The sequence below is a fragment of the Xiphophorus hellerii genome, chromosome 22 (genome assembly GCF_003331165.1).
Source record: "Xiphophorus hellerii strain 12219 chromosome 22, Xiphophorus_hellerii-4.1, whole genome shotgun sequence".
In the NCBI taxonomy this organism is placed as follows: domain Eukaryota; kingdom Metazoa; phylum Chordata; class Actinopteri; order Cyprinodontiformes; family Poeciliidae; genus Xiphophorus; species Xiphophorus hellerii.
In genome coordinates this window covers 16,066,211-16,091,077 of record NC_045693.1, presented here as the reverse complement: position 1 = coordinate 16,091,077, position 24,867 = coordinate 16,066,211, and the positions used below count along the sequence as shown (strand labels likewise).

At 38.6% G+C, this 24,867-nt stretch overlaps 1 protein-coding gene across 5 annotated transcripts in view; it reads right to left on the bottom strand.

Annotated features, from left to right (window-relative positions):
- mark1 (MAP/microtubule affinity-regulating kinase 1) overlaps positions 1 to 17,985 on the bottom strand; it is a 36,619-nt gene extending 18,634 nt beyond the window's left edge. Inside the window, exons 1-3 of one of the 5 annotated variants that reach the window (XM_032552907.1) lie at positions 17,574 to 17,985; positions 12,482 to 12,682; positions 6,664 to 6,717 (exon numbers count right to left, since the gene is read on the bottom strand). In XM_032552907.1, coding sequence (XP_032408798.1) covers positions 6,664 to 6,717; positions 12,482 to 12,682; positions 17,574 to 17,624 — 306 coding nt within the window. In that variant the 5' untranslated portion in view covers positions 17,625 to 17,985. The remainder of the gene's footprint in view (positions 1 to 6,663; positions 6,718 to 12,481; positions 12,683 to 17,573) is intronic. The other 4 variants (XM_032552906.1, XM_032552909.1, XM_032552908.1 and 1 more) reach the window with 4 other exon arrangements.
- Between the last annotated feature and the right edge of the window lie 6,882 nt (positions 17,986 to 24,867).

The window sequence follows — 24,867 nt, the reverse complement described above, 5'->3', positions numbered from 1 at the left end:
ATGTGATGCGTTTCCTGCGGTGGCTGTAAGGAGGAGCTTTAGAAAGCTCAGCTGATCTCATTTCCTGTCCTGACCACTATAAACTCAGACCAGGGCCAACGAGCCATGAAGGATCAGAACCGAGGTTTATTTTTAACTCATGATTCACTTCTTTAAAGCGGTCATTAAAACAGAAAAATAGAGGTGAAAACACCAGGAGATTAAAAAAAGAGATAAAACGCAATAATTTTTAATAATAGATTTTATTCTGTGCTGTGACACAGAACAGATACAAAATTACTTGTCAGTTTAGAACAATGATGCTCATCCATCTAGATTAGCAAATGAATGGTAGCACACAGGGGCAGGAATGTGAGCAAGTGTGTGAAATGTTGCTTAAACCGTGACTTGCTCTCAACGAGGATCTGCCAGTCCAATGTGTCATGCAGCTTTATCTGCGTGTATAAATGAGCCCATATAGGACCCGCTTGCTGTGCCAGATGGTGAGCCCACAGCCCGGCTCCTTTGGGACCACAAACGAAAGATCAGTGGCATTTTGACAGGCTAACATGAAAGAGCAACCACGAGCGGTGAGTGGAAAAGTCATGCTGCCAAATCAGATACAGCACTCCCACAAAGACCATACAACAAGAAAAGGAAAAGCAGCGCACCAGATTTAACCATGAATACAAAATGTCTCATTAACTTCCAAGTCAGATTAAGAGATGTAAACATTATTTAAAAAATAATAAAAAATTATTAGCTTAAGTGTACAATTCTTGTATTAATTGGTCAATTTTAGGGCATTGTGTGCCTATTGTGCAGCTACCTTCATGCTATCAAACGATAGCATGAAGGTAGCAGAGAAATTTACTAATTTCTCTGGTCTTGTTTCTTACAAAAATATTTAACAAAGTTGATTTTTAGGCGCTTTATAATGGTGTTATTGAACTATTGACATTGTTTACATCAATCATATGGCTTTAGGACATAGAAGGTGTTTACTGTAAATAAGTTGTTCTTGACCTTTGACCTCATCTAGAAAACAAAATCAGCTCTTTGGAAGTCAAATTTAGCAACCATTAATTCAAAAAATTAATGCCCACACACACACATACACACATCCCTCTGTTCCCAACATATATTAATATATGATGACAAACACTCATGTTAGGAAGTCTATAAATTAACACTGGTGCCTTGCAGCAAGAAGTTCCTGGGTTTGATTCCCGGCCCGGGGTCTTTCTGCATGGAGTTTGCTTGTTCTCCCTGTGCATGCGTGGGTTCTCTCCGGGTACTCCGGCTTCCTCCCACAGTCCAAAAACATGACTGTCAGGTTAATTGGTCTCTCTAAATTTTCCCCAGGTGTGAGTGTGTGTGTGCACGGTTGTTTGTCTCTGTGTTGCCCTGCGACAGACTGGCGACCTGTCCAGGGTGTACCCCGCCTCTCGCCCGAAACCTTCGCTGGAGATAGGCACCAGCACCGCTCCTGATCCCACTAGGGACAAGGGTGTACAGAAAATGGATGGATGGATGAAGTTTAGTGCTAAAGAACCACCATCATCCAGTCAGAGCTTTAAAAAACCAGATGAATAATCATCAACAAAATTAGGAACGATCTAAAAAAAAAGAACAAAAAAGAAAAAGAGGTTTCCTTAATAATTCGTGTAAAAACTCTCTCAGACTCAACCAGTCTTTTAAAAGCTATAAGGACAATATAGGATATATATAAGAAAGGTTCATATCGAGTACAATAACAACTGAGAAAAGAAAGAAAAACATACAGCTACCAGCAGCCTGTTACATTGACACCATATGTCATAACTGACACCCCTCTGGAGTTTCCAAAGGTGTCAGGTGCTCTGCGTTATGGCCAACACTGAGACACTGCCAAGAAAATAATGAGAGCTATGATTTGGCTCAGATGAACCTGAAGTCAATTGGAAGATTCAAGGTACGGGCTGACATATAAAAGATGTTTTTTCTCTGCTGGTCTACTTTCCTCACTAATTAGTCTTTTAGTGTCTGTAGTTTATGTTAATGATAGATTGACATGTTTTCATCTCTCATATCCTTCATCATGAGTTCAGCCCAGACTAGGGGACAGGGAGCCTTTGTCCGAACGAATACAAACAGCTAACCAGTCAAATGAGGAAATAACACCCTGAGATAGAGGCAGATTCTGATTGTCTTACATTAATTTGCTGCCTTAATTTGAGTTAGATGTAATGAGCAAATTGTTCTGAAGTAAAATAACTCAATGAAAAGAACTTTCAAATCTGAAAAGTAAAGAACATTTCAGAAATTTTACTTATAATGTTTGTAGCAGAAAGCTTCAGGAATCTTTAGGAACTTGGTGAACTGTTTTGATTATGTTTCAGAAGGTTTACATTTTATTTTTCATTTTCTCACATCCTGTAGGAATGGATCTCGTCATAAGCAAAATGTGGGAAATTTGTGAGAAAATGGATTGCATTTTCTCACAGATCTTTGCACATCACATATCACAGGATATGTGATGTTACATGTCACATAACACATATCTTTGCATTTGATACTCACCATAAACTAAATATAAAGGAACGTTAAGATAATCAATTTGAGATTTGTTAATCAAGTCCGAATCGTCCACATCTGCATTAGAAGCATCAGAAAAATAAATGTTTCTTACTCCCATCCCTATAAACAATTTAGTCACCTTTTATCATTGACATTTTTCTATGACTCAACTAAACCTATATGTCAGTGATATATTGGATGGAAGAGCTGAATATGCCCTCTTAAATTTGAAATTCTTTTGTCACTCCCCTACTATTGTAAAGGTCATAGTGTGAGAACAACGAGCCCAAACAGCTTTGGGGACTGAACTGAAATTAATTATGTCTAGACTTTTTAATTAGAATACAGCCTCCAACAAAACAACCAAAAATAACCGATGGACACAAAAAACCAGCTAAAGAAAAGCTGTATTTATGGATGAGCTTTATTTTCAATTTAGAGAATGTCTATCTAATGTAAATCAAGGCATTAATTGGGAAAGTACTGGAAAGCCCTGCAAACCAGTAAAGGAGGCCAGTGATCAGCCAGTTTTCTGCATTGTTTTTTACAAGCTTCATTTAAATGCATCAACATCAGAAAGGCAACTAAGCAAAACTGGGTTGGAGTTGAAGGCTCTCTTTACTGTAGCCGCTGTAAAGCTTTCACGAGCATAGCACAGGACAGGGAGGGTCAGCGAGACAATCGATTCAGTCCAGGAGATGGCTGCTGCATTAAAAGACAGGCTTCTGCATTGCAGATCGCACATCTGTATACTATTACAAAAACCTACAGCACAGAGCGGAGGATATCATAATGGATAACAATGTGCACATGCCAGGCAGAAACACAACTACCTCAAATTGATATGAGAGAAGCAAGCGAACAAAAGAAGCATATCTGCACACACACTCACGTGTGTGCTCATGCTGTGGAATCAATCCCAGCTCATCTTCCATAAAAAGCTATAAGAGTTCTCCATATTGACCCTCCTGAGTCTGCTGCAGCTGACATATGAAAGGCACACTGAATAATTGATCACAGCCTTCCTGATTGGTGCACACGCTCGCATGGTACACATGACCTACTGCGTGCATCATCACCAGGCAGCGGACAACACCGGCAGCAGAAAACAAAATCATCCGCGACCTCAACGAGGCCCAAACTGGTTGAGTCACCTTATGAGCAGAATCTCAATGAGATTCCCACCACACAGATTAGAAGCCACACAGCAAAGGATCCAACAAAAGATCTCAGGCGATGAAATTTCTTTCTGTCAGCTTGGATCGCACTGATTGGCTAAGAAGTAGCAGTGGGATCTCATTAGGATCTAACGCAATCATAGATGTTTATTAATGGTGAAGAAGACTGCCAGGAACATAACAGTGGTGGAAATGTCTCAGACTAAAAAAAAAAAAAAAAAAACGCCACTTCATTATAATCACTATAATTTCTCTCTGACTGACTTCCTTTTCTCAGAAAAATGCAAAGAATTAGAAGAGATTTTGAATAAATTAATTGATGTTTATTTAAACTGCTTTAAGGGAGTCATGTTTTTCAGTCTTTCTGGCCTTGGAAACATAAGTGGAAACCACAGTAACAGCATATGTTCAATATGTTTGAACATATATTTCTTCCGAATAAGCCTACTTGAAACATTTTATGAAGTCTTCTTCATTTCTTCTAATGAAGACTTAAGTTTCTAGGAACCAGTGTTCTGCAATTCAGGATTGTTTGTTTCCCTGAAGAATAAACGCCACATGAGGTAAGTAATATGCTCACTTCTTTCAGCCACGTTCTGGGTGAAGACCTGTGTTTATTTTGCCACCACCAGTATGGTACGGGAGAGAAAAAAAAATGTCCAAAGCTCACCATTAGAGAAATGCATCAAAGACCAAGTCTCCATACTAAGCATTATACACTATACACATTCCACGTTGTTGTTCAGTCATGTTGACAGAAAATAAAAAGTCTCATCAGCCCAACCATTGAAAGTGTAAACATGGGGAATTCAAAATGTCATGGAACAGTGTCACTTTACTGGAACAGTGCACTTAGCTGAATGAGAACAAGAATCAGCTTTTCAGCAACAAACACTTCAGGTGAATTTGAAGTAAAATGTTGGGTTACTTAACGTAATCCCTGGATCTTTGATAACAGAGTGAGGTGTTTCACTATGGGAATCGCCTCAGCGTGACCCAACTATGAAGAGGATCTACTATTGGTTAAAGGCTACAGTGCAGTCAATAGATTCCAAGGATGGTAATTCCACATTTTCATGTTGGAATAATAAAAAGAATTAAAAGGAAAGTCATTTAACTTTTAGTGGGAAAGTTTGAGTATTCTCCCCAGACCAAACCTCAAAATCCAATATGGCAGATACAACTTGGTGATAAACACAGTAAAAACAGATAATTTGTACTTTTGGCAATTGGTTTCTCATGAAACTCTGCATAAACACAGCAATATGCAGCTTTCTATACAGAACTTGTTACAGTTTTTGAGAGTAAATAAAGTGGAGAAGAAACATATTATTAGCTTGCATTTCTAATAGTAGTTAGCCACATGGAGACACCACTAATTGTTCCTGGCTCACTGTTCTCCACTTCAGCTTTTTCTGGAAAGTTTACTTTCCTGCACTTCTCTTTGGAGAAGTGCAGATGAACCAAAGATCAATATGCTTAAATATTTTTTCTTTTTTTTCCCACTGGTAGTTAATAGCTCTAAATCAGTTAAAGAGTTTGCATTAACCTTGAAAACCAACTTTTCGTTGCAACACCAACAAATGTTTGAATTTCAATGATAACTGCTCACAGATGTTCAGACAAATATCTAAAAAGGTACTGGTAAAGCATTTTAAGAACCCTCCAGGCTAGTAAAAACTGCAATGAAATGGATCAGTATTTTGACATGTAAAAAAGTACACCTGTAGTTTAAGGAGTTTTATGTGAGATTTTATTAAATATTTCCATATAAATATATTAAAGGAGGTGCACTAATGGTGCAAGGGAATAAAAAAAGCTTATTTAATATTCTGTTTTTGTCATTGTACCACATACTAAGTGCTTTTCTCTGTATTTTCTAAAAAACATTGAAGGTCCTAATCAGTAAAACATTCATCTTGTTGTGTAAAGATGCAATTATTTTTGTTCTAAAACCTAGAAGAACAAAAAAAAATTGGTACGGTACTTTAACTTTTAAAAATTTTAGACTTATAAATGCTTGCCATTTTTTATTTTTCCAAAGGCCCATTAACTTATGCAGCCATAGGCAAATTTAATGTTTCTTTGGATTGGAAAAGTTTCTGACTCCTCATTTAGATCAAACAGGCAAATATCTGTACAATAACTGTGGAACTGGTAAGTTTGTTGAGTTATTTTTCTAAATGTGGATTATTTTTTATTATTATTTTTACAAATGTACCCAAATTATATGATTTAGATTTTTGGTTGCCGTTTTCCAGTGTGATTTGTTTAAAATAATTTACACACTTTCACCAGTGGTGCAGTAAATGCAGCAGACACTATAAATTCTATGGCTCCACTTGATGTACAATAAGGCTTTTTTCCTGTTATTACAGAAAAAAGGCACAGAAAGACAAAGAGCAGCCAGAGTGAGCACAGCTAGGACAAAGTCACGGCCATGAGATGAATTCCTCAGATCCTTGCACACTTGGTTTATTTTTAGACTTACAGTAGGTGATGGTACATGGAAAATGCAGCAGCAATTGCTTTCATTCCACAAAATCTAATCTACCGTAAGATTCAACTTTATATGTATAGATATATGGAACCATGTATGTGTAATCAGCTGAAAGATCACAACTGTGACTTGGCAATTTGTCCAAGCTCTTTGTTCTAATTGGTCCTGACTGCCAGACAAGTGACAACCAGGCCAGCAGGTGTATTTTTAGCCCCTCTTCTCCACAAATCAACAGAGCCAAGAGCGAAAAAGCAGGGAGACTGAGGTTTAAACGTGCCTTGTGGTCTCTCCTGACTACATCTGATTACATTATGTAAAAGAGCGCATCCTGAGTTCAAAGAGCAGAGAAACAGAGCAGCAGGAGTCTGGGAATGACTAATGGAAAAGACTGTGAGTTCTGTAACCAAGACATTAGTGTTTCCAAGTGGCGATAAAACACCAACTCACCTTCTGTAGACTGGTCGGATTCAGCTGGGTTTTGTCTATAATTTTCACCGCTACCTAGAGGAAGAAAGAAAGAAGGAAAAAAGAGAAGCTAATTAAAAAGATTAAAACTTGTTTGTTTTTTGGTGTAAAAGAAAATTCTGTTCTACATAGTATGAATATTCTGTCAGCACAGACAAAAAGCAGAATACATACACTGGACTAATATAGGTAAGCCATACATATACAGCAGTCAGGTCAACTATACATGTACAGCAGTCAGGTCAGTGCAGAGATTGACTTCTGGCAGCAGGCTGATCTCTCCATCGCCATAATCACCCCAAAGTGCACAGTGAAACAGACACGCTCTCCTCACTTTCTCAGAGCTCAGCAGCTTTCACAAAACCACGAGCTGAGCAATACTGCAGAGTCACCGGCGAGCCCACACAATATGCTGATTAGAGATTGACGGAGCACTTTCAACAATCTGATGCGATTACACTCAAGTGCTTGTGAAATGCATACAAGCCTATTGTCCCTGAACAAAAAACAACTACTTAAAGTGTTTTTTTCCCCTACCACAAAGAGCTAAGTGTCAAAATTGTTATGAATAGCAGCTGTTTTGTGGTCCAACCACAGACAATTAGGCTAAAATCAATTTTAGCCATGTCTCAGGGTAAAGGTAATGCAGTACTGATCTGTTGGATAATGTTGGGTGCTTAGAGGCGACAGAGGTTGATGGTCTTTATTGGCCTCCCACATTTTTGCAGTTAAAAATAAAAAAATAATCTCATCTTCATAAAAAGATATCTGAAAATTAACATACTAAAGCTCATGGAAAGGGCAAGAGTTGAAACTGTTACATTTATGTTTTTATATCTGATTGATAACTTGTTCCTTTTCAATGTTTTAAAAAAACTTGCGTGTTTGGTCCTCAGGGGCCAGAGTTCTGCATGTTTTCTCTGGTTTCCATGCTTTAGCACACAGGGATCTACTAGTGAATTACCTGCTAAGCTATCAAGTTCTGCAGGAGACTGCTAACGACCAATTCACTTAAATCAGGTGTTCAGGCAGGGAAAGCTCCAACATGTGCAGGATTCCAGCTGAATTGAACTGAACAGCACTACTTCAAAAAAAGCAAAGATTGAGGATTATTTATTATTCTATTTTTCATTTCTTGAAAAAATTCCAAACAGCTCTAATCATCATTTTTAATGTTTCTCCTTTTCCTCCAACCTTTGTGTACAGCTGACTGTACACAAAAGTGATGAACTGATGCAACTCAGAACTCAATAAAATCAGACAGCGTACACATTATGCTTTACTGATGGCTTGAAGCAAGTAGGTAAGCAGTTAAAGTGTTTATTTTTTTATTAAAGTGGTGTTCCTTTTTATGGATCATGTGCAATCTTGGTTTAAACCAGTTGTTTAGCCTACTAGGGCACATGTTTGCATTTAAAAGAACACTAACACAATTCATTTATAACCCTTCATAATGCTGTGCAGATGCATGTGTTCTTCCTGTTAAGAGAAAGTGTCACTCTGTTCTTGCTCAGGATCAAAGTCAAAGAATTGATGCGATCTGCTGGGATTCCTGAGATAAATTTTTACCAGTCGACTTAATTGGGCTCTACTGTAAAAAATAGTAGCTGTATATAATTAGACCCAAATCTGACTATCCGACTGTAAAGGAATGAATTTTAATGAATTTGAATTTGGAGGATTGCATTCTATATAACTGATATGAATCAGACCTGTTCATCTTGTAAAATGTGCTGATTTTGTGAACTGGCAATTAATAAACATAATGAATTAAAATTGAAGTAAACATTTCTCATCTTCAAATAAAAATACCACACAGGAAACGACAGCACAGGTTTATTTATTTTATTGCATGTTTAACGTTGTTTTCTGGGGATAGAGGTTCTCCTTTTTCAGGTCATTGTTTGAAATTAAAAGCTTGGTTTAATTGTGAGACCATCTTCCAGACTTCCTTTGTTCCTGTGTAAGTTCAATTGTAAGACAAACTGCTTCTGGAGAAAGTATGACAGCCATAATTACAACTTTTAATGACTTTAACTGGGGCCTTCTGAGAGCCTAATATGCATGCTTCGTGGGTGCAGATTGTGCCTCAGACCCCAAGCAGCACATTAAGGGGGAAAAAAACAGCAAGTAAAATGCTGAGTCATGGCACAGAGAATGCAGGTTATTCATCACAAACAGGGTTTCCCCAAGACCAGTGCCGAGATTCAATTTCTTCAAACGCCTGAAGCTACACCCCATAATGACGCCGTTGTGGAGAAGGTGAACGAAACACAGTCCTGCATAGGCAGAAAGAGAGCCAAGGCTCACAGAGTAAAGAAACAAAGTGTACAGGTGGGGTCTGTTTGCAGTTCATCTTAGGTGGGGAGATATTCTCTGAGACTTTCAACTTCCTGCGAACCGTGTTAAGAGTTTAAATGTTGGCCTGTTGAATGTTAAAAATTATCCTCTCCCTCTCATTCCGGCATTTTTCACTTTGCAGGAGACGTTTTCATTGTTACACAATGTTCTGATATAATCCTTTTAATCTCATTTGACAATGACGTGGATGGATGACACAAAGTTTGCATTAAACGTGCTGCATCCGTCTGCTCACGCCAATGGTCTGGGGGTGAATAATTCAACTCCACAGTGACAGAAGGCCAGTGTGCATCTCTGTTAATTATGCAGATCGTTTGTAACTCAGCGGCCATATGCTGGGCACCGAACGCCGGCCCCGTCATCGTGCACGCATCTAAAACACGTGCAGAGTCAAGCGGAAGACAGGAGGAAAATTTTGTCGTGTCACCACTTAAGTGCTGAAGGCACCTCAAATGTTCTGCTGCGCCTATTTTCATCTGAGCTCTTGCTACACAAGCACTGGTACATGATTTAGGACACAGTTACACAATGAAAAGATCAGCATCCCTGCCACTAAAAAGAGACAGCAGTATTTGAAATCAATATTAGCGTTACAACACATCAAATGCACAAGATGCACATAATGTTTCTTACTCTCAGCTGCAGATCAAAGCAGATTATGAATAATGAATGCAAGCTTCTCCTGCAAATATAATATTGATTTTAGCTCCTCCATATTGACATGAACTCCTGCAACTCTGCATTCTTGTTTGCAAATCTCCACTCATTTAAGTTGCTCTGTGTGCTGTATGTGAGAAATATGAGATTCTAAACAGCAGAGATTTAAATATTAAGTGTTTTAAAAACTATGCTACAGTAGTGCCCTTAAATAAAGTTAAACAGACAGAAAAAGTTTATAAACCCATCTCAATATAGATGTCTATTATTTTTTGCTGTGGTTGCACAAGAATTCAAAATTCAAAAGAAAAGCTAAATATTTACTGTGTCTGCAGACATTTCCATATGTTTAGTTTGCAATAAACTGAACATGGATAGCAGTTAAATAAACAGCATAATCATGCAGAAGTATGGAAGACTGATACGTTTTAACTGTTTGTAACCAAATTTGCATCTTGTGCTTATCTATTTATATGTGACAGGACAGGAAGTGTTTAGTGGTTGGAGCAAATGTTTAATTTTTTAGCTGCAAGTTAATATCTTCTCCCTGCAAGTCCTGGCAAAAAAAAAAATGGAAACAAGTCTTCAAGTATATTCAGTCACCTGTAGAAAAAAACAAATAGCTAAATGGGTCTAATTATGGAAACGAGTTTAACGTTCAAACAGAGTGCTGAAAGACAGTAGCAAACTATGGCACCTGGCCCCAGAAAGAGAGGGGTTACGCATTTGAAAACTGTGGACTTTTATTCTGAAGGCAGTTTTTTTTCCCCTTCTTCAATTGTTCCTGAAACACCTGACAGATAAAAAGTTTAGTGGCAGATTTGCACAGTGCGGCAGCCACATTGATAGCTACGTGCATCATGATGTCCATTCACAATTCAGAACAGAATAAGGAAAGGGGTTAAGGTTAAACTACAAAAAAATTTAACACTTACTGTAGATTCACAAATATTTTGGGAAAATTACACACAACTGCACAGCGCCAAACCAGACTTCCTCTGCCGCAGATTTTAGTTTTATTTATTTTGTTTACTTTTATGCTTCCTGGTTTGGTAAACGTCATCATGCTAACAAATATGTCGTATAATAAGTTAGGCCAATACTTGAAAATTCTTTAAGTAAAGATCAATATTTTAGCAGACGCTAGTGAGGAACCAATCTCTGCTGCTGGATTCATAGCAGGCTTTTGATCAGCAGTAGCTTAGTGAGCAATAAGTTAAGCACAAGGTGTCAGAGCAAGCAGCGCTAATGTCATCATCCTTTCTGGAGAATCTGTCTCTCAGAGACAGGTTGCAGAGCAGATCTGTAAACATGATGCAAGTGAGTCACCTGAAATATCTCGATCACCAGATCTCTAGAGGCACAGAAGGAGAGAGAAGCTGCTGTTTCTGTCAGCTCACAGCATCATGTTAGTGCATGGATGCTTCATACCAAGGAAACTGTCAAAAATCTGACCAGATGTTAAAAAAAGTGGTAGATCAGGGGAAAAAAAAGCATAAGCCCATAAATAAATAAAATAACGAATCTAAATACCTATCAAATTTCAACCATTCGATTTTTTAAAATGTTATCTCAGTTCTCAACCTAAACTGTCCTTAGTCTACTCTGTTTTTTTTGCTTCCATCAAGATGGTCCTACTACTCTCTGTGAGCTCTACAATCTCCGGCACTAAAATCTACACATAAGTGTGGGCATCATAGGCAGTCAGAGTCCAGGTGGGACGTAAATTTGAAATATAAGAATCTAAATGTTGCATCCGATTGCTTTCAGACTGCAATAATGCACATGCTGATAGCAGCTCAAATTGGATAAGACAAACAGTAAATGAGTGTAGTTAACATCTTAATCAGTTCCAAACATCTAAAACAAGCTCACAACCTCTAATAATCCAACTGTTTGTCTAGATACATTTTAAGTTGCAGTTCAACTTAAAATGTATCTGGTAGGCCATTGCTTTAATAAGATTGCATCAGTTTTTGCGGATTCTGTTCTTTCCATCTATTCTCCCTCCACCTCTTGTCCATGTCTTTGCATTTTGATGAGCCAGCAAAGCCTTTCACACACACAAACCGGAGCATGACCTTCTCCTCCAGCACCAGGTGTCACATACGCAACCTGCTTGTTTAGCATTAGCATTAAAAGCCACGAGGCCAACAAACTTGTACCCATTAGACCTGAGAGACGAGTCGTGTTTTTAATACTCTGATAAAACCTCAGACTTCATGAAACTGAGAATATTAAAGGATGCAAATGGCAAAGATGCCAACATGAGAGCACCTATGAGGTACATAGAAGGTGTAATTGCAAACACACCCCATCACCCCGGCAGGTGAGCACTGTGCAAGCCTGCCTTTGTGTGTGAAAGGAAAAGAGATGTGCAACAAAATAAGTCGAGCAACAAGATCAATAATGCAAAGAAAAATGTGTACCTCATCTTTATTTAACATGCATCTAAATTTACAAGATCTACTTGGTGGGGGTTTTTTCCCATATGTTTTTGAATTGCAAGTCTGAAAATCTATCTGAGGCTCAAATGGATTTGGAAAAATTAGAAACAACAATGCAACGCCTTGCAAAAGTATTCACATCCCTTAAACATTTTCATACATTACAACCACAAACAGCATAAATGTTCGGGGTTTTATGTGACAAAGCAACACAAACCAGTGCAGAATTAGATGACATGGAAGGAAATTTTGGCTGGTTTAAAAAAAATTTTTTTTTAAACTGAATATTGTGGAGATGCATTACCATTTAGCTGCAGTATGTAAATTTGTCTCACCTCTCTCCCAGTCAGAATGTGCCTTGCTAGCTTCACTTTGGCAAAGTTCCCCTTTCCTATGGTCTTCAGGAGGCGGTAGTTGCCGATATGAGGCTGCTCGTCTGTGGAGGTGAAAGAGTTGCGACATCGTGGCAGGCTGTGACGACTCGCAGACTTTGTTGGGGGAGCTGGAGGCTCAACAAAGCCGTCCACCGATGAGTGCTGCAAGGAAGGCACACATGGAGATTAACAAAATCACTCTGCAATTTCATCTTAAAGCAATTTGGGTTCACAAATCATAAGCAAAGAAAACTTGAAACAATCTTTTGTACAAATGTCAAAGGAGGACAGACCAGGCACCTCTTTATTTGTAAATTCAAAGCAAATATGCTGGTATCTAGTATCACTGGGGTTGCTGTAGACTTACAAATATTAATATAATATAAGTAGTTCTCTTCATGGATACAAACCTCCGTAGTGGAAAAAAATAATGAATACAGAAAGTGGACAAAGGTGTGTATCAGGTATTACTTTCATTCCTAAAGATATCTGTAATACCATTTGCAAAATACCAGCTCTCATGTTAACTGAAAAGTAGAAATACTGGCTAAGGGCTCCTGAACACACTCACTGTCTGAAACATCAATAGTAAACTCTGTATAGTCAGTTTAGAAAGTACTTAGTGTTACAGCCTCTGAACACTTTGTGTTGGACTCTGCACATCCTTGATTTGGAGATTTCCCCGCATTCTTCCTGCACTGCTTGTTGGAGCTTCACCTATCCTAAAGCACGAGTCCCTATAGGTGTGAAAACTAATGGCTTTTGAAAATCGTCAGCTTCAATTTTCAAATAACTATTAGGTGTTTTGACAGCAAATTGTCTGCTTCTGGATTTGCTTTGTATTTTACATTCAAACTGAAAGTAAAAGGCTTGAGATTAACAGAAAGATCAGCTGATGACCAGAAATGTTCAGTGAGAAAGAGAGAGAACGAGACTTCAGTAGATAACAGGAAGGTTGAACAGTGCAGCAAAGTTAATCTGTTTGATCATTTCAAGCTAACGTCTGACATGGAAATTGGTGGAGTTGGAAATGTTTTGGAAATATCAGAGTTAATCTACAGTGTGCAGAAGAAACAGTCATGTTTTTTTTTATGATAGTCATGCCAACTACTCAATTGCAAAATAATTTTGCCTCTAAAAATAATTGCAAAACCATGGTTAAAAGCAACTGCTCTCTCACAAAGTGGTTCGATATTCATGCTGAACATTACAGAGAAATCAGAATCATCTTGGTGTTGGGGGTCAGAGGTTTAGAGAAGTCTGAGATCTGAAATCAACAACAAAACTCTGATTGGTCCAGCTCTACAAAAGATTATTTGTGTGACTTTCCTCATCACAAGCACAATGTATGATCGATTCATACTTCACAGGAAGATATGTGCTTGTTCCATGAAAATGTGTGTTTAATGTTCTGCCCCAGAGCATTTGTTTTACCAGCTACTCTGTAGAACTTGGTTACAAAGCATTTCTGGTTAATTCATTCAGAAACACGTGATTCAGATTTTAGCTATCAAAGGTAAACAAAGGGTTTTCTTCATAAAATAATGATGCACCAGAATACAAAGTCGTCCTGGAAACTTTCTAGAATACAACATACCTTCTGCAAGGTCAACTGTGGCTTCATACATGCATTTTTAGCTGCACTAAACTTATAACTTTAACCTCTGCTATTGCTGGCCACACAACAATATTTCCTCTTAGTGCCTGAAAATATGCTTTTAAAGTAAAAATTATATAGTGTTTATAAAGCATATTTCACAAAAATGCTCACAGAAGCTAAAAACACTTAACATAGGGACATCCAAAATAGGACACAAAACTCTAAACACCAAAAGAATTAGATGCTACAAACAACCCATAAATCTGACTAAAAAATTTTCTTAACTCCGCCTACTTTGTAAAAATTTATTTCTACATTTTCAAAACTTTAACCTTTCCTAACAAGTATTACTGTGTGAGAATGCCTGCAGCTACACACCCTTCCTCCCTTTAAGGTGTGAATATGCATCCCTATTCAACTAAGTAAAAGGCTAAAGGCTAATGAAGGCAAAACATCTCCACTGAAGTTATTTTGTTGTTACTTGTCCTGAAAATTAAGAAATTGCACTAATAAGTAATGTCACCCACAAGCTATGTGAATAAAGATGCTAAATTCAAACAAAAATGTATGTGGAAGATTTTTGGTGTCTTTCAATATTGTTTTTTATATCCTAGCACTTTCTCAGAGTACTTAATTGTTAACACTATCAAGGAGGAAACAATGCAAGAGAATCCAGTCCCTTCCAAACATCAACACACAATTACCCACAAAGCAGGATTCAATATCAGAGGAAATAGATGACTTATGACAACATCTTCAAAATGTGTAGCACAGTGCCACAACTTTAGCATGATTTGAAGGTGAACAGCTTGTTGTGAATGCAACACCGGTGCAGGCCTGGTGCAGTCTCCTCTGGTCTGCCTCCTCTCCTCCACAACAGCTGCTGATGTCAGTCCAGGTCAAAGATCCCATGATCCTCTGCTCCAGAGAACCACACCCCGCCGGAGAATAAAGCCTCGGTCGGGTTACCCAAGCGCCCGTGTTCCTGTTTCACAGGGGGAAATGCTACACCCTACAGGGTGTGTGCATCACCTCTGCCAGCCTCCATCCAGACTGAGTCAGATCTACGAGGCAGGCTCACATTCGTCGGTTTTGCGGTAAAAAACAGTCGGGGGGGAAACTCTTGATAGGATGCCAGCGAAGGTCCACACTTTCGCTTCACACAAACATTTTGCAAGTAGGACTGTACATAAAGTAAAAAAAAAAAACATACATATACAGTGAAGTGACTTTGAGTTCTTGTGTTCAAATACTGTACAAATGTTGTCTCTTGTCCCTGGCCAATGACATCCTGTCCTCAGGGAGGCCGTACAAAAGAAACAAAACACATCCTTACAAGCACACACACAGACACAAGAGGAGAGAGAGAGGGCTTTTTATTGCTGGTCTAAAAGCCACTCACCTCACTCTAAGTAATGGAGTCTTATGCAATGCAGTTTAGCTGCTATTTTGCCCTACAGGGCTTGCAGCTGGGCTTGTACGGGTGCAAAGTCGCCCGGCTGACTCCTTCCAGTGATGCTGAAATGGGGCTTTAATAGCCACCTAGTAATCTATGTCTGCGGGAGCAGCTTTTTCCAGACATTTACATTAGCTGCTGATGCATTATGGAAGACTAACCGTGCTCAGCAATGCATCTAATAATGGTCTGAGAGGGAATGTAATCATGTAAAGGAAGTTTTGTTAAGCTATGTATCTATACTGCTAAAGGAAAAATACTTTCCTTATTTGTTTATAACTTCATGATGATCAAAATACATCTATTCTGAAAGAGAGAAGAATAAAGTCTCTAGTTGTTGACAGACATTGGTCTTTTTAGCTTTTGTAACTTTTTTCTGATCTGTGAAGGCACAATACATAAGCCCTAAAATATCCTGCTGACAACAACACTCTTCGGTGTGGATAGTTTTACCGAGTGAAAAAAGACTTGAGCTTTTTTTTAGCATCAGCCATCGATTCAAATCAGAAGAACCTCACAAGGTGTAAGAAGGTTTTTAAATGAGCTCTGGTAAACCATTCAGGCTGACAGAGAACAAGACTTCAGCCGATAACAGGAAGGCCGAACAGCTGGCAGTAAATATGATCAGTTTTATCATTTTAGGCTAGCTACCTCAGTCTGTCCTTGAATACGTTTGGATTTAAGAAGTCTGAAACCTTTAGGAAAATCTGAGGTAAAGTTGGTTCCTTCGTTGTTTGTAATGGGGCGACCAACTCCAGTCTTCAAGAGCCAGTTTTCTGCATGGCAGAATTGCCTCCGCAGCATGCTAATGAGCCACTGATTTGATTTAGGAGCGTTGGACCCAGGAAACATCTTAACATGCATCAGCTCTTGAAGACTGGAGTTGCTCTAGAAGGTGCTGTTTTGTAATGTTGGCCACAAAGTCAAAACCTATAAAATTGTCATTTTAAACTCTATAGTTTTGTCTTGATTTCCAACCATGAAACGTCCCCGCTGCTAATCTAAATGATTTTTGACCACAGGCATTCTTCTAAATATGCCAAAATTAGTATTGACAGATAACAAAAAAATAAACAGGCCGCAAAATTTATATAAGTTCACCACTATAAAACATAAACCAGTGTTCTTAAATACATTTTTAAATAACGCTGTCCTTTTAAGCAACTCATTCCAGTGATTTCCAGTCAGTGTGGCAAGTGGAGGCTTCAGTTTCCAGGAAACATCAGAGGAACCCTCACGTGTCACAGCCAGTGTCAGCAAACACGGCTCAGTCCTCATCAGAGATCATCTCAAAAGATCCATTATATTAAAGAGCTGTGATCAGGATGAGGGGAAATAAACAGGAATACCCGTTCATAAACATTCCCTCACACTGGGAGGTCTCTCGTGATTTCAGTGATGTCTCTTAATAAAAGCCTGTCTGTAACTCTCCCTCCTCCTCCTCTACACTGAGTGTGCAGTTACAAAAGGGCCCAATGGGTGATGGATGTCACATTGCGATGCTACCAAACGCTGCAACTGAAAAGTAGGGCAACAACCTCCCCCCGTTCACCGACACATACTGACTTTGAGGAACAGAAAATTCCCACAGCTGCACGAGTGGAGCGAGGAAATGTCCCTCAAAGGACACAGAGACAATATTTCATTCTTTATATTAAGCACCAATGCTTCGCTTCTGCCTTAAAGCCTCACTGACGCAGTGCGTTGTTTAGGGCTATTGTGCTTGAGAAACTAGGACAAACATAACAGAGCTTCACCTTTATTCTAGGCTGGTTAACTTGAGCTTCGTGCTTTTATTCCCAGCGAGGGAAAGGAAGAAAAAAACCCCAAGTGCTCATTGGTGGTGTCGCTGTGCAACACTGAAACCTCCAGAAGCCATTAACCAGATCGCTCCACAATAAATTAAAAAATTTAAAAAAACACCCTACTCCCGAACACCATTGTTCGGGCTCCCTGTCTTCTGTATTCCTGTGTCTGGGTAAAAGAAAGACACTTACATTCTCGGTGTCACGCTCGTTCACAGTGGGCAATGGCGTTCTGGTCGACATCTTGTGAGGCTCGCAGGCCGCTCAGCGATGCAGCGGGCTGGGCAGAGCAGAGCAGACACGGCGCGGTGCCTCGGACCCCTTCTCTACATCCCCTTTTAGCGGGCCTTTTACCGCAACATGTCGCGGACGGACGGACCTCGGTGGACGCGTCGGATTTCCTTATCGGCTTTGTCCACTTCCCCTTCAGGTGGACTAGTGTCAGACAGGAAAGGAGGAAAAAGAGAGAGACCGACAGAAAGAGAGGAGGAGGAGGGGGGACAGGCCAGGAAGATGCGTCGGTTTGGACGGCTCTGCGCAGCTCATCTCAAACCTCCCACCAGGAAGGATGGAGGAACCCTCTGTCTGCCTCTCTCTCTCTCTCTCTCTCTCTCTCATACACACATTCCCTTTGTTTGCTCCTCATTCAAGGCACCAGAAAACAGTTAAGTGCTCTTTCTGAACAGCGTCCGTCTCATTTAGAGCAGATAAACTGTTTCTCGCAAACTGCTTTTTGATCCCGAAATGATTCCTGAAAATTTTAATTATTGTACCCTTTCGGCATAACAAAAAACAGCAGTATCTATAAAAAACGACTGCTATTTCGTACATGTTTCTGTGATTTAGCTTGATGGGGTTTTTTTTTTATTATTATTATTATTCAAGTACTCTTAATTAAGTGTTTGAACGTGTATCCACAGAGGCCTAATTCAGGGATAAAGCTTAAATCACTATAAAGTGAGCAGATTTTGCCACCTGTTGGTCTACCCCTGCATTGCACCCTTCTTTGTCCATCTGCCTGCGAATAAAAATGTGACATTTATGAGTGAATAAACAGCAAAACAGATCCGCTGTCCACTTCCAGACGAGAGACATTCTTTTATTTTATCAATGAAGTGGTCACATGTTGTTTTCTGGGTGTGGTTATGCTGCTGTGCATCCATCTGTGTTGTCACTATCTGTCCACTAGGTGTCAGGCTGCAGACGCACATGTGGACTCTCATTTAAAGGGACCGCTCAGAGTTTATTAAAATGATGTTACTACAGTGTGAACATCTATCTATCTATCTATCTATCTATCTATCTATCTATCTATCTATCTATCTATCTATCTATCTATCTATCTATCTATCTATCTATCTATCTATCTATCTATCTCGTTAGAAAATATGTAAAATGTAAATCTATCATAGTTAAAGAAACACCATTTGTTTTAATAGCCAATATAAGAAGTAACTGACAAAAGAAAACGATTTAAATTACTTTTAGTTATGATTAAATCTGAAACTGTAAATATATATAATTTTAAAGGCATTAGAGTTTGATAAATAAACCAAGCAGATGTGATAAGTTATGGATAAAACTATATTACTAAATTTAAATAAAAAACAGTCTGATAAGAAATATCTTTCCTAGCAAGAGTTTATAGAAATTTACTGAAGTTGTTTGCAAAGCCCCCAATTTTCTTCTGCATGATTGAGATTGTTACCACTCCTAGTTTTTTTATTCTTTATTCACCAGTCTCCCTCAATAAATGCAATAGTGTTCTTCAAAGAATTATTAGTAGACTGTTTAGCAGCATAGTTGCAGTAATGAATGTTGTAGTAAAGTAACCTGAAGTATTTCTTTAGGGCTCTTACTTCATGCAGTGAAAAACTAAAAGCCAAAACGATTATGATGCGCTTAAATTTAATGATTATTCATGACTTCTTCAATTTTCACTAAAATTTTTGTTCACTGTACTTTTCTCTTAAGTTTTTGAAGTTTTTTAAAATTATTATTCCTCTTTGCTTTTGGTCTCCGAGAGTTGTATATCAAATTTTGTAATTGATAATAAATCACACCACAGAAACCCAACTTGTGGTACTTGTAGCACAGTTTGAAAACCATGTGGTAAAAATCTAAAAAGTTAGTACTTTATCTGCTACAGGTAATACTGTTGGTGTGTTTCTTTAGTATAAATCAAGTTTATTTGATCCTTGAATCTAATGGGTAATCCAAGACGGGGCCAATACCAAGGCAGATTGTTCTGATCTAAACAAACTTCCATAGTGGTTAAAGAAAAGTCAGTTTTACGAACCTTTAATCCAATCTTCATGTTGGCATTGGGCAGTTATTTACACAGCTTTCAATGATGATTTACCAGTAAATACAGATTGGAGGGGCTGCGTTACAAAAAACTTTTTTCTGTGAAACACCTACTGAGCTAGCATTCCTGGTCAGAGTAATTGCTACAAAAAGCAGTTAAGAAGCAAAAGGTTGTCGGTTTAAATGAACCATTTTTTTTTTTTTTTTTACTTTTATGCTCTTTTCCATTAGGTATATTCTGTTTAACCAGCTACATTCTGTTTTCATTGTTTATTTCACCTAAGAGGATCAAAGATGCCACGCAGTCTTCGACCTCTTTTTCCTGTTAAATAATTATCAGGTTCTGGTAAATAACCATGTGTTTGCAATATTATGTTTGCACAAACTGTTCTAACATGTTTAGGTCTGAAGTTGGGAGATATTCACTATGGTCTTGGCATTTCTTCACTCCCTATTTGCCTTAGTCTCTGGGTGGATTTAATCTCATTTTATACAAGATGACCACGCCAAGAGAATTATCTACTGCTGGTGAGACATTTGAAGCTTACAGCAACATATTTAAGAAATCCTGGACTTTCCTTTAACTTAACTTTCTGGCTTCATTGTCTGTGTAACAAGTCATTTAATGGTCTGGTGAGTAACATTTTGATGAGGAATAGGCAGATTTCTGTTGAATCTCTCATATGAGATGCCAGGTCTTCTTTGTTTCTATAGTTTTATTGTGGAATTCAGGCAGACAGAACGCCTTACTGGTGCTGGTTGTTGTGTGACTGATGGTTTGTCTGTCGCAGCAGAGAGCCCCCAGACCATAACAATGAACACAGCATGACACAATGTGTCACAATAACTGATGGATACAGGACCTGAAAGCTACTGAGATCATTATGTCTGTTTTTGTGGTTTTGCGGAATCTTGAGCTGTTTTTTGTTTTTACACCAACCTCTGAACTAAGCTCTACAAACCGTTCCCCACTTAACCCTGGAATGCTTGAACATGCAGAGTTTGAGACTGTGTTGGGTTGATCATATTTTATGGTTTGCAATCAAAGATATTTCAGCAAAAAAGCAGAAAGATTGCAACACCAAAGCTTGGGGTTGTTGATTGGGCATCTCTGGAATCCTACATGTGATGCCAGAGCGGATCAGATCCCAGCATAGCAGATCTGATCCCACTGCTCCCTGACAACTGAGACCTGCAATATTACTCCAGCCAAACAAATACTTTCTCCTGTCATTTGTTTCTGTTTAACTTAGATTTATTACTACTTATCTAGATTTATGTCTCAGTAAAATCATACAATAAAATTAAATGTGCACAGAGTACATTTTTGAAAACAAGTTCAACAGAAGTTCTTTGTGAGCTGTCTGAATTCATGCCTAGGACTTGCACTCTGTACCTGAACTGCTCTGCCATGGAATGTGCTGTAATAGGTGCTGACAATAGTTTAATGAGTGCATGTACACCCTGGGCCAAATTGAATTACATGCTCTCACAAGCAACCATCAAAAAAGCAGGCAGCTGTTTACAGCCATTCATGGCGGATGGTCATGCAGTTAACTATATTTGTGGAGAACAGGGCTGGGGGTGAGGGGAAAGTGAAGAAAAACGGAAAAAGAGGAGGGGGAAGGGGCTAAAGTCATTATGTGAGAGATAGCGGAGCAGCATCTGTCAGTACTGGCAGTTTACCATACTTCCCTGTACTTGAGTCAGATTTACCAGAGTGGGACAAGCTACACTCTCTAGTGAGTAAAAAATGTTGCACACATCCTGCAAAAGTGTGGGAAACAACAGAAGCAACATTGTCATGACAGCGGATGATCTGTAGAGCTCTGCACAGTTGTGGTTTCTCGTGTATTTCAATTGCATGAGAAGAAGAAATGCATGAGCATATAAAACTGAGCAGATAAATATAAGCAATATTAGAGATTTCCTATTTGTTTCATGGGTAATTAAAAATATTCCCTTTTAGGATTTGCTTTCCATTACTTTTTTAGTGGCAGTTTGGCTGCAAATTTGGGTGTTAGGCGAAAATAAGAAGCAGCAAAGCTGCTTGTTGCATACACTTGTTGCATAAAGATTAAAATGATCAGACTTCAAAACAGCTTCCTCTGTGGTCACAAAAGTATTTAAACAATTTTTTTTTTTTTTTACATGTAATACCATAACCAGTAGCTTTAATAGATACACCTATTCATCCCCTGTCAATACAAATAGTGAATCATCTCAGTCAGTCTAAAAAGTAGCAAAATAGTTCAAAACTACTTTTGTGTGCACCTCTTATAACATTTTAAATCCATGTTTAGTTTAGACATGTCTTAAGTTCTACCAGAGGTTGTTTTTTTCCACAATTTCAATGTAATTTATGTACTCTGTTCCACATTTAGTGTTATTCCATAAAAGAGCCAAACCTCAAATTAGATTTATGATGTAATTTATTTTAATGCGCATTTGCCAAGTGCAGTTTAGATAGATACTAAAGTCATAAGCACACACTGTCTTATCATAACTGATGCATTTTAGTTAAAAACACCAAAAAGCAACCAAAGCTAAAGAATTCATCAGTGGACATTCCTGGGTTAAAACCTGTTACATGCACACCTTACAAGGCAGAGCTTGCAATCTGCTGTCTGCTCTGACAAGTCAATAAAACCCACTGGTATGCTGAACATTTTGGAAGGCAAGATAGATATGGGACTTTCAGTGGAATTTGATCAGGCAAGGAGCCAGACTGCTCCTCATGACAGCAGACCATCCCAGGCATGCACACGTCAACCTGGGGAAAATTATTATTGATTGGCATGGCATTAGCCTCTGTGCCCATCCTTCTGGCCTCCCGTCACAGGGCTGTTTTGATCGCTACCACATATACATGTGGTCACACCCACATACACACAAAGATATCATTCACTGTTGTCTCAAGCTCTTCCAAGTTGCACTGGGAGGAATGGCAGGAGAGTGGAAAATATGAAAATCTTGGAAATACAGGGCAGATGTCAAGTGGAGGGGGTGGGGGGTATAAATGGGTGTGTTCGAAGAAAACAGCTTGGCTTCAAAACAACTTTTTCATAGTTTCCACAGATTGTTTTAGGAAAATGTGCTTATTAATTTGACTAAATTGTCACTATCATTGATTATTTATGGGCTTTGGGTGGGCCACGTCCACCCTTCAATGATGAGCTGCAGATGGATTTGATGGGGAGGGTAACATGTGATGAATAGTGACCTTCCTTTTATGATTATCTCTTTTGAAGTATTTCTTGTTTCATCCTGGCTGCGGACCAACCCACATGGCAGAATCATCCAAGTACACTTATGATATTAACTGTTTATAAGCCATTCCTGTTTTTTCTCTCTATTTAAATAAACCCTAGCTGATTTATAATAAAACATTTGGGTTATTTTAGGATGAATTGAAGAGTATTCTTATCAGCGGAAAATTCCACCTCAAAATTTTATCAACACATAGAGGTAAATCCAAGATATGGGGGCATGAGGTTCATCTATGTAAACTACATAGCTAACTCTGCCATCTGTGAAGGCACAATGGTTCTGAATCATACAACATGCAGTGTCAAAATGTCAGGTTTTTGAGAGCGTGATAAACCATTTCTAAAATGTTGTCCACCTTTACTGTAAAATGTGTAATGTGCATTTTAACTGAGAACAAACATGTTTGGAACATGTACAGTTTTAAAAGATTTTTTTAAAATCCCAATTAAGCAGGTTTCATAAGTAAACAAACCCTTTAGGTAACATGTTGTTGAAGTACCTTTTGATTCACTTATGACATTTAGTCTGCCTTGCAAATGTTCTCCAAGTCTGCCGGACTGTGAGGACATCTTTAGTCTGGAGCAGAGTTAGTTCTGACTCCACTAGGCCATTCCAGAACCTCCTTATTTTGGAATTGTGGCCCAAAAATTTAAGAACAATTTAAACAGACCAAAATAAATCCAAAATATGTGAGGACATGCCTTACTAAAATTTATTCTCAGCAGATACTAACACAACCACAGTAAAAGCACCAATCCGTTGTGAGTGAAGTGACGCTTTTCCCTCTGCTGCACTTTGATCCTCTTCGCTTTTTTGCTCCACAATTTCTACTATATAACATTAATTCTGGGGATAATTAGAGATATGCATGTAAAAAAAAACTCCTAAAAATTCAGAAGATTAATGGAAGTTTCCCTTTCAACTTATAAACCTACTATTTTAAGTTTAAAGTCTAGCAAAACCAGTGGATTTTTCTGGCTGGGTGTATTTTCCATTTAAAAGTCTGGCAGTGGATAAATGATCTTTTCAATTTGTTTACATTTTTACAGCAATTTAGCTATATTTTGCTTCAGTTGTGAGTGTGCACCTGATGTCACATGTGCAAACATCAATTCTCTGAACAAATAAACTGTTCCACAGAATGGTCCCATTTGAAGCACTGCAACCTCAAATCTTTTCCTCTTTTCAACGAACGGATAATGACAAATGCTTTACAAGGCAAAATAAAATTATTAGCTTTCCCTCTGCAGTGAACGTGTATCCTCAAAGGCAATGACACTTACTGTAACTGCTCTCTGGGATGATTATTAACTTTGTGAAACATATATTTCCTTGTAATTATGTGATAATTCAAAGGCTTTCCTGAAGATCTGAAAATGGTAAAGTACATCTTCATCTAACAAGCTCCTTTCTGAGGACTGGGCCTAATTATTGTCAGGATATTATTACATTCACAACTCCCCAAGGGGCCCGTCCTTTTCCAGTCTTCTCAGAGTTACTGCTCCAAACAATAATTAGGGAATGTGATCATACAGGTATGGACCTCCAGGATTTATTTTTTTAGTCTGACAGAAGACTGATTGAAATAACATCTGAAGCTGTATATCAAGCACAGGGTGTTTACGACCTGCTGCATGTTTCTCTTCCAAAGTCAGGGGCACCTGGTGGCAAACCAAATCAGAGGAGCAGTTCAGACTGTTCATAAACACATGGACTGGATGCTTGTCAGTTCTGTGATTTCTTAAGTAGCATGCATTTACATCATGCTTTGCCCTGTGAATGTCCCTGTGTGGCACGGTTTCCCAGTGTCAACAAGTGACTTCATCACGTAATGACTTTACAATCCCAAAGGCCGTCCAATAAACAGCTCCCTTTCTCATTGCTTCATGCACTGACTTTCACTATGAAA